Consider the following 16,138-nt stretch of genomic DNA (forward strand, 5'->3'; position numbering starts at 1 on the left):
GCTACTTTTGTAGATGGCCAATTTGGTTTCGGTTTCAATTCTAGAAAATTAATTTAAAACCGGTTCAATTTTAGATGTATCACCAAATCTATCCGACCCTGACTTGTGCACAACTCCTGGTTTGGATAGATTACCAACAGGGATCCTACTAGCTCAGGTCAAGTCCAGCTTTCAATGCATTGTGACCCAAACATATTAGGGTTTCATGTCTAAATTTTATTCCATTCCCAGCTCCTTTGAGGATAAGGTTGGGTCTGGATTGGGATAATAAAAGTATATTGGATTTTCGGGTCAACTTTAGGTATGTTAAGATTCATATCATACCTAGTGTGCAACGGGTACAAATTAGATCCAACCTTGGTTTTATCTAGCACCAAAAATTATAACCTGAGTAATTCATCAAGCTAAAATCAGCTATTCTTTGAAAGTTTACCAATGAAACATTTAATTAAATGCTCTAACAATTAAATCATAAATGATAAATATTTGATAGTTAACCATATTTAATTTAACCATAGAACAAAATTTCATATGCCAAGAGTTTAAAAATTGATAAGTATATTAATAAAATTAATATTATATATAATAAACTGAGTAATCAGTTGGGACTGGGGCAGGTTGAGCCTAAAATAGATGCTGCTGGCATGTCCACTGCATTGTGGAAAAGCACCCATAGATGTGATCCCTCTCTTGTCATGTTACACATCTATTTTACTATTTATGTAACTTAAATAAATACACTTCCATGCATGATCAAGGCACTTATCTTGTTTCTCTCCTTGAAAGAGAGAGCAATAAATGAACCCAAAAGGTGGATTTGTTATAAACAAGATCATCTATAATGTATGGAAATTGAAGAGTGGAGACAGCATTAGCAGTAGGGTTAACCAAAGAAAAAGGCCCCCACATTACTTATTGAATTAGTGAAATTAACTTTGTGCCAATGACTGTTTTTTTGACAGAATTAGGTGGTGGAATATTTGGTAAAAATATATTTTTTTCATTTTCTGTGAATGGAATGAATTTATTGGGATAACTTGCTCAGGCCTGCCTATGATTGTAGGATGATTAATGGTCGATGAACTTTGGAGATGGAAGAGGTTAATCTTCGCAATCCAGTCATCGGCAAAATTTTGAGTATGCCTGATAGAGGAAAAAATAAACCGTTCAGCCCGCAACTACATGGCCGCTCAGTTTCGGCCCAATAAACACCAATGACGGACAACTGAATCTCCACTTCGGTCTAGAGCCAGCTCGTCCTCGGAACTCTACCAAAAGCTCCACCAATTCCAGACATTTGCCGACTCCCCCGACCAAACTTGAGGTACTTTCAGACAATCGCTGACCCGTCCCGACCAAGCTCGGGACACCGATCCCAGCAATATGCTCCGACCCTTGAGCTCGTGGCGCTCCTCCGAGCACATCTCGGAATCTGGGAGTCGAGCTACTCCCAGCATCTGCAAATCCGACCTCGTCAAACGCATGACGTAACTATTTAACGAGCTCAGCCTCGCCAGCGACCACAACCATGTGCGGGCCTACGCCCATCTACGTAGCCGTACTTCACCACACTACCGTGTCACGTCTCCATAACCTGCCAACAACAGTCAGACGACATCTTGACTACTCCAGCCATACCCTACTGTGACTGTCAACACCCTACCGTTCTCAAGAATGGGCTGTACTGTACGTCACCAGCCAGCTTGAGCTGCGCGCCATTCGGCTCAGAGCCACGCCCCCTCATGATGAGGACTGACAGTACCTCCGCCACCTGGGCCATTCCACCAAGGCTATAAATAGCTCGGTTAGGTAATTTCTAAGGGACCTTTTGGCTGGACCAAATTTACCCACTCTAACTTGATCATCGGAGGGCCCTCAACGAGAGCTCTAGTAAGGCTTTGTGCAGGTCCGCGACCGTCACGTAGGAGGTGGCTCCCGTTTTCCCCTTTTCAGGACCAGCAGCTTCCTTGGCTCCACCAGCATGGTCACCCTCGGGCCAGATTTGAACCATAACAATGCCTATCTCCTACAAGGAATGTTGCTTGCATAGACCGGTCGTGGAAAGTATGGGATCAAAATTAGAAGCTTAAGGTGGAAGCACTGATGAAAAATCAGATGCAGCTCTATATTGATGCGATTGGCTTTCAAGGCTATAGTCTTTGCCTTATGCAATTGCTTCCCATTAAGAACTTTTTAGGGTCAATTGTGAGCATGCCATGGTCAATGGACATGTTCTTTTCCATATCTTATCAATGAGAAAAACTTATCATTTGCAGCACAACATAGATATTAGTATACAGCATTAGAGATGTGCTTACGAAATTCCTTCATGACTTTTCGAAAATTATCCAATAACTTATGTTGATTATCATCCACATACCAATAATAATAACTCACATAAGAATAGCCATCCACATCAAAATTAACAATCATCATTGATATAGTAGTGAGGCGATACATAGTAGAGTTGATCCATTGCATAGAATATAATAATACAAATTAATTAAGAGATACAAGATGATGGAGAAAAACTGTTAAAAATGATTGAAGAATACCAAGAAAAACTCTGAAATAAGTCAGACCTCCATGTTGGAGAGTATATCCTAGTCCTTAGATACATGGCTATAATAACTAAGTTCCATGAACAGCATCGATTTGTTATTGTAAAGAGAGAGATTCAAAATGAAGCCCTCTTCTTGCTTTTGTTATAAAAGAAGAAAATATCAATAGTTCCCTTACATGCATTACTCCTTTTGGATGGTTACTCAAGTAACTTCATCCAGATAACTTTCTTTAAGAAATTAATACTGACAAAAACTGTCCTACATTGTCTTTTATATAAATGACAAGTGGCTAATCCTAGTCCCTTTAGATGCTATACATAAATGAATCTTGGTTGATGAATCAATATAGATTATTTAGTCAACCTCTATAAAATTTTTGCATAAATATTTTTCCTCCCGTGGCTCAATGAAAATGAACAAGATGATAGTTTTATTGAGCAAGATATACATAAGTTAATGCATGATCGCTTTTTCAAGCCATTTCGATCGATGCCTCTCGGGTATTTCTGTTATCGATCAATTGTCCTTTCCAAGCCAATTCCCATCACTCCTCTCGAATGTCTTTATTATCAATTTATCAGCCTTTCTACAAGTCAATTTTAACAACACTCTCGAGTGTTTTTGCAAGGACTAATGGAGTTTGATGCATCAAAAACTGAATATCGCTCAGCATTTCATAGGTTGCAGTTTTCCACTAGATACGCCAAAAAAATTCCTACTAGGAAACTTTTTGGGGCTAGTTGATTGCAAGCATGCCATAGTTGATGAGAAGAATGGTGGATTTTTTCCATGCCACATCAATGAGAAGTTATCATTTATGGTGCATTATAAATTTTGGTGTATACAGACGCATTGAGGGAGTTCCTCTATGAGTATTTGAAGATTATCGGCATGCTAGCAATTATTACTCGCATAGAAATGATCATCCAAATTAGAATAGAAATCATTATAATTGGCATAATACATGGTAGATCAAAAAAAAAAACAAAAACAAAATACTTAGAAGTTATAAGATGATTAAGAAAAACTGGAACAAATGATTGAAATATACCAAGAAAGAAATGGAGTAGATCGAACCCCCATTCTAGAAAGTCAATTCTAGTCCTAATCCTAAGATACATGGCTGTGATACCTAGATTCCATGACCAACATGGTGTTGTTGTAGAGAGTAAAAGATATCCAAAATAAAGCGTTCATCTTTCTTTCGTTATGAAAGAGAGAGTTATTTCCAGCAATAACTTTCTTCAAGTTGGGACTACCAGTAGTTCTCTTACATGTGTAACTCTTTTTGGATGGTTATTCCAACAGGTAACTTCTTTTTTGTCCAGCTAAACTTCTTTCAAAAAGTTAATTTCAGCAATTAACTTATCTGGCCCTCTGTAAGAATACACAGCGGCTATCATAATCCATTTAGATGTCATACGTAAAGAAATCTTCATCTGTAACAATTTATTCATCTTATTAAAAAAAAAAAGGCCTGCAATGAAGAGAGACTTGAAGACCCTAATCCCCTAGTACAAAAGGTGTGGGTAATGACCTAGGATTACTCTCAGCATGTGGCTCAGGATATGGACATTACCAAAATTATTTTCAAAAATAATTGTCTCATTCTTCCACCAACATTTAAGCAGGGTGAGCCAATCTCTTGGAAAATTCACTCTTATCATGGATTGCATTCTACCAGCTTTTCTAAAATTCCTTCGAGCATGCTTACCAAGAGGGCAACCAAAGGAGCAGATTAGACCGCAAACATCAGCTCACAGACCAAAGATGACCTAACTATAAGAAATTTATTATAAAAAAAAGAAGAAGAACAGATAAGTTTATATTCATCCAGATAAACATACAAATGTAAGTATTCTTTCAATTTCAGATTAGATATATCTTTTATTTTTGCTACAATATATGGCCATTCAGGCCACTTCAGTAACTTTCAAAGTGAGACCCATTTGTATATACACAAAATAAACATGACTATGTTGAACCTGGATCAAGAACAATTATATTTCTACTTCTAGATTTTAAGTATTATTATCTACATTTATTTTATGCAGAATAAACTTGGTTAAACCACCATTAGATTTTAAATTTTGCTTGTAATCCTTTTAGCATGGCTTGCCCTTTTACATTAACATTGCCTTTTTCCATAAGCAACTTAAGAAGCAGAGATCCAGCCATATACAAGAAATCTCAGTAGTCATATCTACCAACATGATAGCTAATGCCCATACCCATTCCAATTTGATAAAATTTATGTTAAGATTGCTTCGATCAATCTCACACTCTGTTTTAGCATTTGGATGTAAAATCAATCCTTGAAGATTGTTTGAATGAGTTTATTTTCATTACCTTGATGAAAATGGGTCAGATACTTGGTGTCTAACTTTTTTCTTCCGAAAACAAATATTGATTTCCAAACCATATCCATTCTGTTCACATCACTACCTACTCATCACAAAAGCTCATATCTCTTCTGATTTGTTCGTAGTGATGTACAAAGACCAGAAATTTGATATCTCATTTAAGTAGAACTGAAATCATAAAACCCACCTTTTTTTTTGAGGGCTGGAGGGGAGTACAAGTCCTTAAACCCAAAGCCTATGCTCCACATGAACACACAAAATGTCTTAATAGTTCCTACAACCACATACACTGCAATAAGACCAATGACAGTGTTGAAAGCCTCAAAATTGTTGTGTGTTTTCTTTTGTAATTTTCATATGATAATGGGTAAGAAATCTGCCCTGTCAAATACAGTAAATTGTCGAAGCATGCAACCAGGAATTTCCCAGTGAAAATAATTAGCAAGGAAATAAATCCCTGAAGTGAAATTTTGCATGGACTTTGCCTCTTGAATTGATTGACATTTGATGGCTTCCTGGTTTCTGTGGTTCCAGTAACATTGTTATTTTTCATATTTAAATAGTGTAAAACAGGCACAAAAAAGGAAAAAATTAAGAGAAAAGGGATTTTCCGTATCCAAAGGATACAATGATGCTACCAAAAAACTGAGCATGAATTATCAGCTCACGAAGTGGCAATTTCAAGAAACTAATATCATTTCTAACTATAACATTGGCTGGAAGAGAAAACCATACCTTTCCTGAGATTGTGGATGAGGAAAAGAAGCTGCTGCAGGATTAAGATGGAATTGCACACTGTTAGATAATTGGTTTAGAAAACTGAAGCAAGAAGAATAGCCATGAAGAGCTCCAACTTATCTTCCTGACGCTGCCAAGAACTTCAGAGGAGCATTAATTATTCATAAAGAAGGTGGTGATGCACTAGGAAAAAGAAAACAATTTATAATATTCAGAAACATGGACAAGAAGTGAATATGCCCCACCATTTGCAGCTCAGCAATTGGAAATGGATTTCATGACCCAATTGAATTCGTAAACACTCTGATAGGGTCATTTACTGAATGTTGTGAGACTAACTAATAAGGCACATCAAGATGTGTTATCATATCTTATATTCAGCAACAACTTTGTTTAGCAATCAAAAAACAACCATGCCATGCAAGGAAGAAAAATTATGGAGTTTATGGCTTAGAACGTTGATGATAGCTTCTTCTTTTAGTCTGAATACTCACTTAACCTAGAGAATGATTTAAAATCACAATTTCTGCGACTATAAAATGTAGCAAATCTATGATTGAATAATTCATTAAGCATCTGTATGTAGCTAATTTTACCAATAATCCTTGCAAGAACAATTTCCATCCCTGAAATGATGGAATCTACTTCTATCTCTCACCACAATTTCTCTCTCATAAACCTTAGATATCATCTTAGTTGCTATGTGGCAATCTGTGCATACTCTGAGATTCTTCGACACCCTAACAGTTGCTCCAGGAGTAGATTTGATTAACCCATAGGCGATGGCCAACTTCTCGCTATGATGAGAGACTGATACTTCCCTCTCATCTTCCTCAGCATCTAGTCTTGCATCAGCTATGTTAGGCACATAACCAACCACCTTAATTTTCATGATCATCTCATCAACTTTATCATATATCTCCTTTGATTGTGGGTGAGTGCTATCTTCGGCGAAAAACTCGTTGATCACCCCATCCACTTCAATCAAGCTGCACCCTGGAGTTTTCTTAATCCCTTTCTCCTTCATCTGATTCCTCACCTTTACTGCATCCTCCCATCTACCCACTGATGCATAAATGCTTGAGAGAAGTATGTAGTCCCCACTATGTCTAGGCTCCAATTTGACAATTTGCTTCAATGATTCTTCCCCAATCTCCACATTCTTGTGAATTTTACAAGAAGCCAATAATGTTCTCCACAGAATGGCATTAGGTTCAATAGGCATATTCTTGATAAAGTGATATGCCCCTTCGATCAAACCAGCTCGCCCTAGAATATCAACCATGCAACCATAGTGTTCGATCCTTGGCTCAATACCATAATGACGAGTCATGCAATCAAAAAATTGTCGGCCCTCTTCAACTAGACCTGCATGACTGCAAGCAGAGAGAACACCAATAAAAGTCACATCAGTCGGCTGGAAATTAGCTTCTAGCATGGAATAGAAGAGCTTGAGGGCATCCCTTCCCTGCCCATTACTTGCTAGCCCCTGGATCAGCACTGTCCAAGTCCATGCGTTCTTCCTTGGCATATTCTCGAAGGCTTCAATTGCATTCTCAATGCATCCACACTTTGCATAGAAATCAACAAGTGCAGTGCCAAGGGTAACAGTAAGCTGCATTCTTTTTCTTTTTATATAGGAATGGACCCACTTGCCAGTCTCAAGAGCCCCCAAAACTGCACAAGAAGAGAGAACACTGACCATGGTGACTTCATTGGGATCAACATCAGCCTCTTGCATCTCATGGAAAAGAGCAAGTGCTTCCCTACATTGATTCGACTGAGTATAACCAGAAATCATTGCACTCCAAGCAACAACATCCCGATATGGCATTTCGTCAAATAACCTCCGCGCCTTCTCAACCTCGCCACATTTAGCATACATGTCTACCAAGGACGTCACTAGACTTTGACTACCCTTCATCCCATTTGCCTCTATATACCCATTAATCCACTCCCCCAAGTCCAAGACCCCCGACCGTCCACATGCCGTCAAGACACTGATCAGTGTCACTTCATCAAAAGTTAGTCCTGCTTCCAACATCTGACGAAACAAGCTAACAACCTCCGTCCATTCCCCAGCCTTGAAGTAGCCCGCAAACATGGCATTCCACGTAACAATCCCTCTGTCAGGCATTTCATCGAAAAGGCCTCGTGCAATTCCAACCTCGCCACAGCTAGCATACATATGGATCAAGCTATTCTGAACAAAGTCCTCCGAGCCGAGGCCACACTTCAGGATAAAAGCATGGATTTGTTTCCCATGTTCAAGAGAACTGAGCCTGGAACAGGCCTTGAGGATGCAAGAGAGGGTGTGCTTGTCAGGGGGAACGGCGCGGTCGAGCATGAGGAGGAAGAGGCGGAGGGCCTCGCAGGGGGAGCCGGAGAGGATGAAGGCACGGATGAGGATGTTGTGGGCTTGGGTGTGGGGGGATGGGGTGTGGCGGAAGACCTGGAGGGCGTAGTCGAGGCTGCCAGGGACGACGAGGGCCGAGGATTCGAGGAGGTTTTCGGCGACGGCCGGGTGGAGGACGGCACCGGTTTTGATGAGGTGGGCGTGGATTTGGTGCAGGTCTCGGAGGGTCTTGCATTGCTCGAGGAGTAAGGTTTTGGGGCTGGTGGGGATCAGGGAGGGGGTTGGGACGGCGTTGGTCGGAAGGAAGACAGGGATAACGGTCATTTTCTTTCCCGCCTCGAGGAAATCGTGTCCCGATCGTTAAAATATAAAATGTGCAGCCCAGAGTTTGGACATTTAGGCCCAACAAGATTTTTTTTTTTTTTTTTTTTTTTTTTTTTTTTGTGGGTACAACGGCTACTTACCCCGCTTGAATACAATTATATATAAAAAAAAAGAGCATAAAAGTAAAAGTAAAGAGACAGCTATATAATATGTTCAAAAAATTACTCTCAAGTATTGAGCAGTAAAAAAGTCGATCCAGTCTACGACCCCATTCGCTTTCTAATATACAAGAACAGCCTGAAAGGAGCTGCAATCTAACAAGATTTTTAGGCCACATCCAACTGCATTCAGCTCTTAATTGCCACTTGGTGCAAATAGTCATGATATTTTTCATTTTTACAAGAACAATTAAAGATATTTACAAGAAAAATATTTTAATTTTCTTGGATCAATATATTTATTGTCATGCTATCTCATTTTACTTAGTGTGGAGAGAAAAAAGTATTATAATTTATCTCATGACATGGTAAGAAATATTTCAGTTCGGTAAACAAAAGCAACCCTTCTTATAAATACAAAGAGCAAAAAATTTAAAAGAAGGAATATCCATGCAAAAACAAGATGATTTGAAGTGTGTGTGTATATATATATATATAGCAATTTTCAAAGAGTAAATATGTAATAAACTATATTTATAAAGAAATATATGGGGAAAATACTGATTAATATTAACATTATGGGGCAACAACTTTCTTGAATTTGGACCCTTACATGTCGCTCGTAACACGAGAAGAAGAAGAGGTCAATCGTGTTCCTTGTCCTGAACAAGCATTTCTTATTTTCTCTCTCACCCTTTCTCTTATAAGCATAGATAAAATAGTGACCAAGCCTATAGTGTATCGCTTTAATTTGACTTCTCCAGCAGAGACAGTTGCAGAGAATAAGATGGATGTTATCTCCTTCGGAAACAGTTATAGGGATGTGACATCCGATATCTCTCTTTCTATCCTAATAGGCCTTTCCTTAAACTTGATCCTAATAAGCCGACTGAGTGGCTGCCTTTGTGACTCACCACTCAGGGAATACCTTATGATCAGGAGAGGAAAAGCTGCATCGGGTACTCCGTGAGCTATGTATTTTGATTTATTGGGTGTATCCATACATGCTTTGTATGATGAATCCGCCAAAACAAAAAGTAAAATCATAATAATAATCTTATGGATAGGTGCATGTTATGAGCAAAAGTTCATCAGTAGAACAAAGCCTAGTAAATGAATTGGTACATGCCACAGTTGGAGCCTTCAGATAGCTCTAGCACTTGTATAACAAGTCAACAACTTCCTATAGATCCTAAATTTATCCCTTCTAGATACTTAACGACAACTCCATGCACCACCTCTCCATGAACAATAATTATAGCTCCAAGCGTATAAACTTATAGTAATATGCCAATCTAGAAGAAGAAATTTCTTGTACGAAGCTTATCTTGTAAAAGCATTCCTCCTGAAACTTGTTTCCTTTTATATGTTGGAGAATCTATTAATACCGAGCTTTCATCTTTATCCTCAAGTGTTAGATTGTTCTTCTTTTATGTTAGTGGAAAGTATTGGCTAGTAGCAACATTGTACCACAAATTGAGAAGAGAATCTCCGGTTTAGAAGAATCCACCCTTCATCATCAACCATCCGCCATTCAGGTGGACGTAGACCGGAAGGTGGGAGACCTAGTGAGAGATTGAAATGGATATGGATTTTGAGCAAGAGATGTTATAAAGAAGAAGAAGAAGACGACGACCGGATATATGCATCAAAAAATAAGAATGAAAACTTTATGCAAATTGTAATATCATGATATTACCACAATAATAACATTAGATCATAAAATAACATAGTTTGATCTTGTACCATCTTTTATTCTATTGGATTTGTTGTAACAACCTAGAACCTTACCCAAAAAAGCTAGCCGGAAGGTATTATTTGGGCTTTTGATCCTGTATAAGTACCCAAGATTTGCCCAACGAATAACCGATGTGGGACTAAACACATGCCCACGTGAGTCCTCACATACTCCTCCGTTTAAGCCCTGACGTCTTTGTCCGACTAAAAGTTCAAATCCATTCAAATCTAATCACAAGCACTATGATTAGCCTGTGGTCAGCCCTAATAGATTTGTGCTGCAATATCTCCAAGTCCACATAGGTTATGAGCCGGGTCCGCTCTGATACCATTTGTTACAACCTAAGATCTCACCCAAAAAAACGAGCTGGAAGGTATTATTTGTGTTACCTGATTCTGTATAAGCACCTAAGATGAATAATCGATGTAGAGCTAAATATAAACCCGCACGAGTCCTCGCATTTGTTTTACTAGCCTGCAGCCTAATGACAATCTCGAATTAATTGCTAACAAGCCAACTTTTGGCAAGAGACAAACATGAGAAGTCCTGCGACCTTTGTGAGGGGGTTCTGGAGGACTGTCAGCTTGTTATTGTGTCCTGTCCCTTTGCAACTCAATGCTGAGCCAAATTAGCCAATGATGAGCAGCTCCCAGACAATCCTCATTGTTTGCCGGCATTAGTTACTTTAGTAACCAAGGTGACTTACATGGCATGGTTAATCTGGTTCGCTAGAAATCTGAGGCAATTCCAGCATGGGTTCTTATCTCCTGATATGTTACTCAGGAAGGTGAAACGTCCTGCTCTTATTTATGTTGAATAAGCTCCCCATCCTTCTATCATTCAGTGGAAGCACTGAGGTAGTTCTTACCTGCTGTCACAGCAGTTATGTTTGGATAAACTTATCTCTTGGTTACCCCCACCCTTTGGAATGCTAAGTGAATTTTAATGCTTCTGTTCAACATTCTATGGCTGTTGCAGGTTTTATCATTAGAAACCGGGACGGATCTCTTCTATTGGCTGGTGGAAAGACTTTGCACTTATCTTCTGTCCTGTATGCTGAATTAGAGGGTGTTTGGCTTGGGTTGTATCATGCTATTAATCTTTTTTAGAGTTGTAAAATTTGGTTGCCAGGTGATTCTCTTACAGCAATGTAATGGATTATGCAACAACCAATTCAAAAGGCTGGTCTTGTTCCATTGCTACAGGACATCGAAACTTAGAGATCAAATCAGCATCTGTCGGTGGTGTCTCGCACCTGCAAGGAAGGTAACGAAGCAGCGGATTGGTTGGCCTGCCAAGCTATCCACGAAGACTTTCTACTGAGACCGGGGAGCGTACTTCATGCTGATCTTCTTTAAATTTTGAAGGCTGATGTGCATGGAGTTGGTTGTTATTAACATCGTTAGCTATTTGTGTTTCTATGTATATGTAACGTCTTGCTAGTTTTCCTTTTAGTTAAGATATTTTTATCCGGATGTGCCAAAAAAGAATATTTCACTATTTTTGTTCCTTTGCTTTCCTCTGACAGATTTGAAGTCCTCTTCATCGAGGCATCAAATCCTTTCATCTGATTTTGTTAGATTAGCCCAATAATTTGCTAGATGTATTATTGACATGCACCTATATCACAGTTCCAGTCAATGCATTCATCTCAGACTCTCACTTAACCAAGCTAGATGTATTATTGTGTGTTTCACCTCTATTGTGTTTCATCTTCGTCAATATTTCACTTCTTGACTTTTTCTTGATAATAAAATGGAAGCAGCCCAACAAGTCACATTCTACTTCGGCAGTCTTTATGGTTCAGTTAGCTTTAGATTACTTTCCACATTAACTCGAATGATGTCCATATTTTTCAGTTTTTGGTTTCCACTGAGATTTGCTCTCTCTACACTTTATCTTAGCTATATCACTTTTCTGTTTACATTTCTTTTTATCTCTTGCATAGGCATGCAGTATTGATATGCGTAGAATTTTATTTACTTTGCTTTGGTATTTTTGTTTTGTGATTAATGTTTTGCAGGATGCTTGAGAAGAGAAGATTAAGCTATGGTGATGGTCCTGTTCCTGTGCCTAAAAAAACAAATATTAATCTGCCACACAGGTCTTGTAACTTATGGACCCGACTCATCTTTCTTTGAGATTTCTGGCTTACTTCCTGAATTTAAGTTTTCCTGGTCTTGATGGTAAGTCAGGCCTTTTATGCAGGTATTTGTAACTCATGATGTAACCTTAGCAATTATTGAACTACAGTTATTTCTGGGTGTGTGTTGTTGAACAGATCATTGACTAAATTCACATTTTAATGTTTCATCTTCGAATGCTTTAGACTTTATCTACTTCATCTATTTTACATTGACCTTCAGTATACAGGATATCAATTTGCCAGTCATTTCTGTAATGTCGAATGTGTTATTATCTGGCCTTTTAACTTACCATTTGAGTGGTTGACGAATACTTTGCACATGATTATTTCAGTCTTCTAGGATGTCTTATCTCAAAACATCATGATGCTATAAAATCAAATGTTTGAACAAATAAAAGAGATCTTGTAGTCAAATCCTTGTTGATTTGATATTGCAGTAAAATTAGCACAAGAATCGCATTCGATTGCTTTGGTCTTTTTTCTCGGAAATCTATTTTTGTATCATTTAAATGGAATCACATAACATGTCTTTGACTTGCACTTTCAATATTTCTTGAACACTATGGGTGATTCTCTATGGCTTCTATGGTCATTCAGTTGACCTTCAGGTGAAAATTCTTTGCCTTGTTGCAGCATCATTTTTTTCTGTATTTGTATCTGTGGAAGAATGGATTTTCAGCATGTTTCTAGATTTACAATTCTCATGTGAGAGCTTAGTAATGAGGGTTCAGGCGAGGAACTGAGTGGAGATGATTGATTTCAATGAGTGTTTTCTACCTGCTAAAGAATTTGATGGAATGTGTGAATGGTTTGTCTTAAAAATTAGTATCTTATTGACTGCTACAGATTGGAATTTTGTTAGAATTGATTAATTTTTTCTGCAGCTTAATTTATGAAATTGGTCTCAAGCAGTGGTTGCTGCTGTATGCTGCTGCTGGTGGTCTGTTGCTTACTGAGAGGGGTGTGGATCGTTGTCTTGTTTCATGGAACTGATAAGGAACTTTTTATATGCAATATCTTCTTTATAAGTACATCTTTTGCTTGTCAGAAACTTTGGTCAGGTATTTGTATTATGTATTACTTTCTGTTGGAACAAGAATGATCCCTGGATATTTAAATTTTATAATGCTACCAAGCTTTGAAAGCCAATGTTGGTACGATATAATTCAGATAGTTCTAGCATGGGTACATCCAAAAAATTCAAAAAACAATAAGTCTTGGAGTGTTCTAGGTAACTATGTCTTTCCAACCCACAAGGCACCCCCATAGTGACTAGCCAGATACGAGGCCACCCAGTCTGTGGCCCCGTTAGCTTCTTTGGTACGATATAACTTTTTGATACACCGAGACATCCCTATAATTTTGTAGAGAGAGACTGTACTAAGTTTTCAACTTCATTTTCTTGTCAGACTATCTATTATCAACTACTTCATTCTAGTGTAGTTAGTGGTTAATTTGCATGCTCAAAATTAATCCATTAATATTAGTTAGCCTAGATCTCTAATGTTTTGGAACTTATAGAGTTTTTCCGTATTTATTATTTAAACATCTCTGTTTTTGCTTCCTAACAACATTATGACATTGAGTTGTTGGGAATTTTGCTTGAAGCCTGAGGAGTATGCCAGGTTAGTGACTGATCTTTACTGCAGTGTGGATTTGGAAACAAAACTCAAGATAATATAGATGCTGACCTCCTCTAACCATCATGATTGTGTAAATTCTTGTTCAGGGATTCAGTGGTAGAGCTTTAAGAAAGTTTCCTTTCTTAGCACATGCAGCTGCTGCTAACCCTCACAGTTGGGACTCTAGCAGGTTTTTGTACACTTTAACAGAGACCACACTAAGAGATCTCTCTGAGTTGCATGTTTAAACCTTCAAAATTGAGTGTCCTTGTAGAGTGTGGCTAGCATTTAGTATCAGTTCTATCTGCTGCCTCAATTTAATTGGCAGTTTTATGATAATCCACATCCTCTGGCCTATTAACAAGAATCACAGGGATCGATACCTTGTTGCTTCTCAAAGTAATCGGCCACAGGTTATAGCAATTAAAGTTCAAAGAAAATCTTACAATGTTCTTGGCACTGGTTTAGAGCAGTGATTCAATATGGTTGAATTAGTAGGGAGATAAATTGCACAGAGTTGAACCAGTTGGTGTATTTTGCCATTTTGAAAACTTCAATGTTCATGTTCTGTGTATTTCCAAGCAGAACCATAGCTGACATGCTTTTGTTTGGCTCTTTCATGATTAATGTAATTGTATAGCATATTTCTCATTAACCTTAATTCAACCCTCTCTCTGCACAGATATCCCTAATCTCAAAATCCAGAAATATAACATCCATTTAAGCTTGTATTTGCTGAAAGAAAGGTTAACTCTCTGATGCTTAGCCATTTCAGTAAAATATATTAGATGTCTTTCAATGGTTGATCTATCATGTATCCTTGAGAGCTTGTGCTAAACTCTGCCATATTTGAGTCTACCATGACTGCAAAAAAAAAAAAAAAAAGTGTGATCTCTGTTCCTAGGAATGCTGCAGATCACCTTGGTGGTGCAAAATTTTCAAGATGCAACACATATAGCTATCTAGTAATCTTTAATTTCCAAGAAAGCTGTGCTATAATTCCCAACATGATCATCCATACACAACCCTTAAATAAGGAATTCAATTATTTAGAGGAAATCTCTGATTCCTAAGAATTAACAACTGCAAGGAGAGAAGAAAAGCCATTCTTTCATCATGTTCAGCATTGCAAATACATACAAAACGTGCTATTCATTGTAAACTACATATGAACTCCACACTGAAGGGGAAAAGTAGACCACATATTCTCTGGGAGGGGGAAAAAGAATTCAGTAAAAAAGCCTCTTCAATCCCTTCCACTGTTCAACCTAAAGGCAGAGGAGAAACAAAAGTCTTTAAGTACATGAAAGTTGAGACACAACCTTAAAGCATAGTTCTACAGAGTGGGCAGGTGGAGTGCAAGAGACCCAACCACCGGTCCAAACAAGCCCTGTGGAAGAAGTGCTTGCAGGCCAACACCTCACTGACCTCTTCCTCTCCTTCAAACCCATGGAGGCACACACAGCAATCCCGAACTCCACCATCCTTCTGGCTCAAAAACTTGAACCGGGTCACTCGAACTCCAGCTCCTGCCCTGCTCGCCATCATTGGCTCCAACGTCTCCTCCTGCCACTCCTCGCCACCATCAGATCCCATCACTCTAAGAATGGCCCATCTCACCCCACCCATCAGCAGTACTATTGGAAGCAAAGCATTTGCCAATAGAACAAAAGGAAGGCCAGCCTCTGCTGGGCTCGGCATGGCATACAGCCCCATCTCCAATCTCTCTCCCTCTCTCTCTCTCTCCCCACAATTAGTGGTATTAACACTGATGGACCAACCCAAGCCTATGTGGGACTATTAATAATAGCAAGGGAAGGGGTAGGGGAAGCTTGGCTTGGCTTGGCTTGGCTGTCTACAATTCCGCGTGGTGCCACGAGAAGGGTTGCTCTCACTGGGTGTCCACGCGTATGTCTCTGGCTATCTTGAGGTGACGTTTGATGATCCAAATAAAATTATTGAAATAATTTTAAATTACTCATGATTTTTATTTATTATTAAATCAAACAATAATTTAAAATAATAACCGTAATTTTAGATTATTGTCATGCAGTACCATCTGGATTCAACCATATCAAAGGCAAGCAAAGCCGCGGACTGAAGAGCTTCATTTCTATCCGGGCACTTCG

At 38.6% G+C, this 16,138-nt stretch overlaps 1 protein-coding gene and 1 pseudogene across 2 annotated transcripts; both read right to left on the reverse strand.

Annotated features, from left to right (window-relative positions):
* Positions 1–6,205: 6,205 nt before the first annotated feature.
* On the reverse strand, positions 6,206–8,377 carry LOC103723163 (pentatricopeptide repeat-containing protein At1g08070, chloroplastic pseudogene; annotated as a pseudogene). The gene has a single exon (XR_015972720.2). The product of XR_015972720.2 is annotated as a pentatricopeptide repeat-containing protein At1g08070, chloroplastic pseudogene (transcript).
* A 6,861-nt stretch (positions 8,378–15,238) lies between these two features.
* LOC103723160 (uncharacterized) lies at positions 15,239–15,725 on the reverse strand. The gene is made up of 2 exons (XM_008813986.6): positions 15,438–15,725; positions 15,239–15,277 (listed from the first exon to the last, which is right to left on the reverse strand). The coding sequence occupies exons 1-2, from the start codon at positions 15,723–15,725 to the stop codon at positions 15,239–15,241; spliced, it is 327 nt and encodes a 108-aa protein (XP_008812208.1).
* Between the last annotated feature and the right edge of the window lie 413 nt (positions 15,726–16,138).

Source organism: Phoenix dactylifera, chromosome 13, assembly GCF_051530095.1.
Source record: "Phoenix dactylifera cultivar Ajwa chromosome 13, Ajwa_hap1_PhDact_Kaust_v1.1, whole genome shotgun sequence".
Taxonomy (NCBI): Eukaryota; Viridiplantae; Streptophyta; class Magnoliopsida; order Arecales; family Arecaceae; genus Phoenix; species Phoenix dactylifera.

Bases quoted from the DNA above. Each gene is read 5' to 3' on its own strand.
- LOC103723160 (XM_008813986.6), bottom strand. From the start codon at position 15,725: ATGGGGCTGTATGCCATGCCGAGCCCAGCAGAGGCTGGCCTTCCTTTT. The intron at 15,278-15,437 runs GTCAGTGAGGTG...CTCTGCCTTTAG, and splicing joins GGTTTGAAGGAGAGGAAGAG to GTTGAACAGTGGAAGGGATT.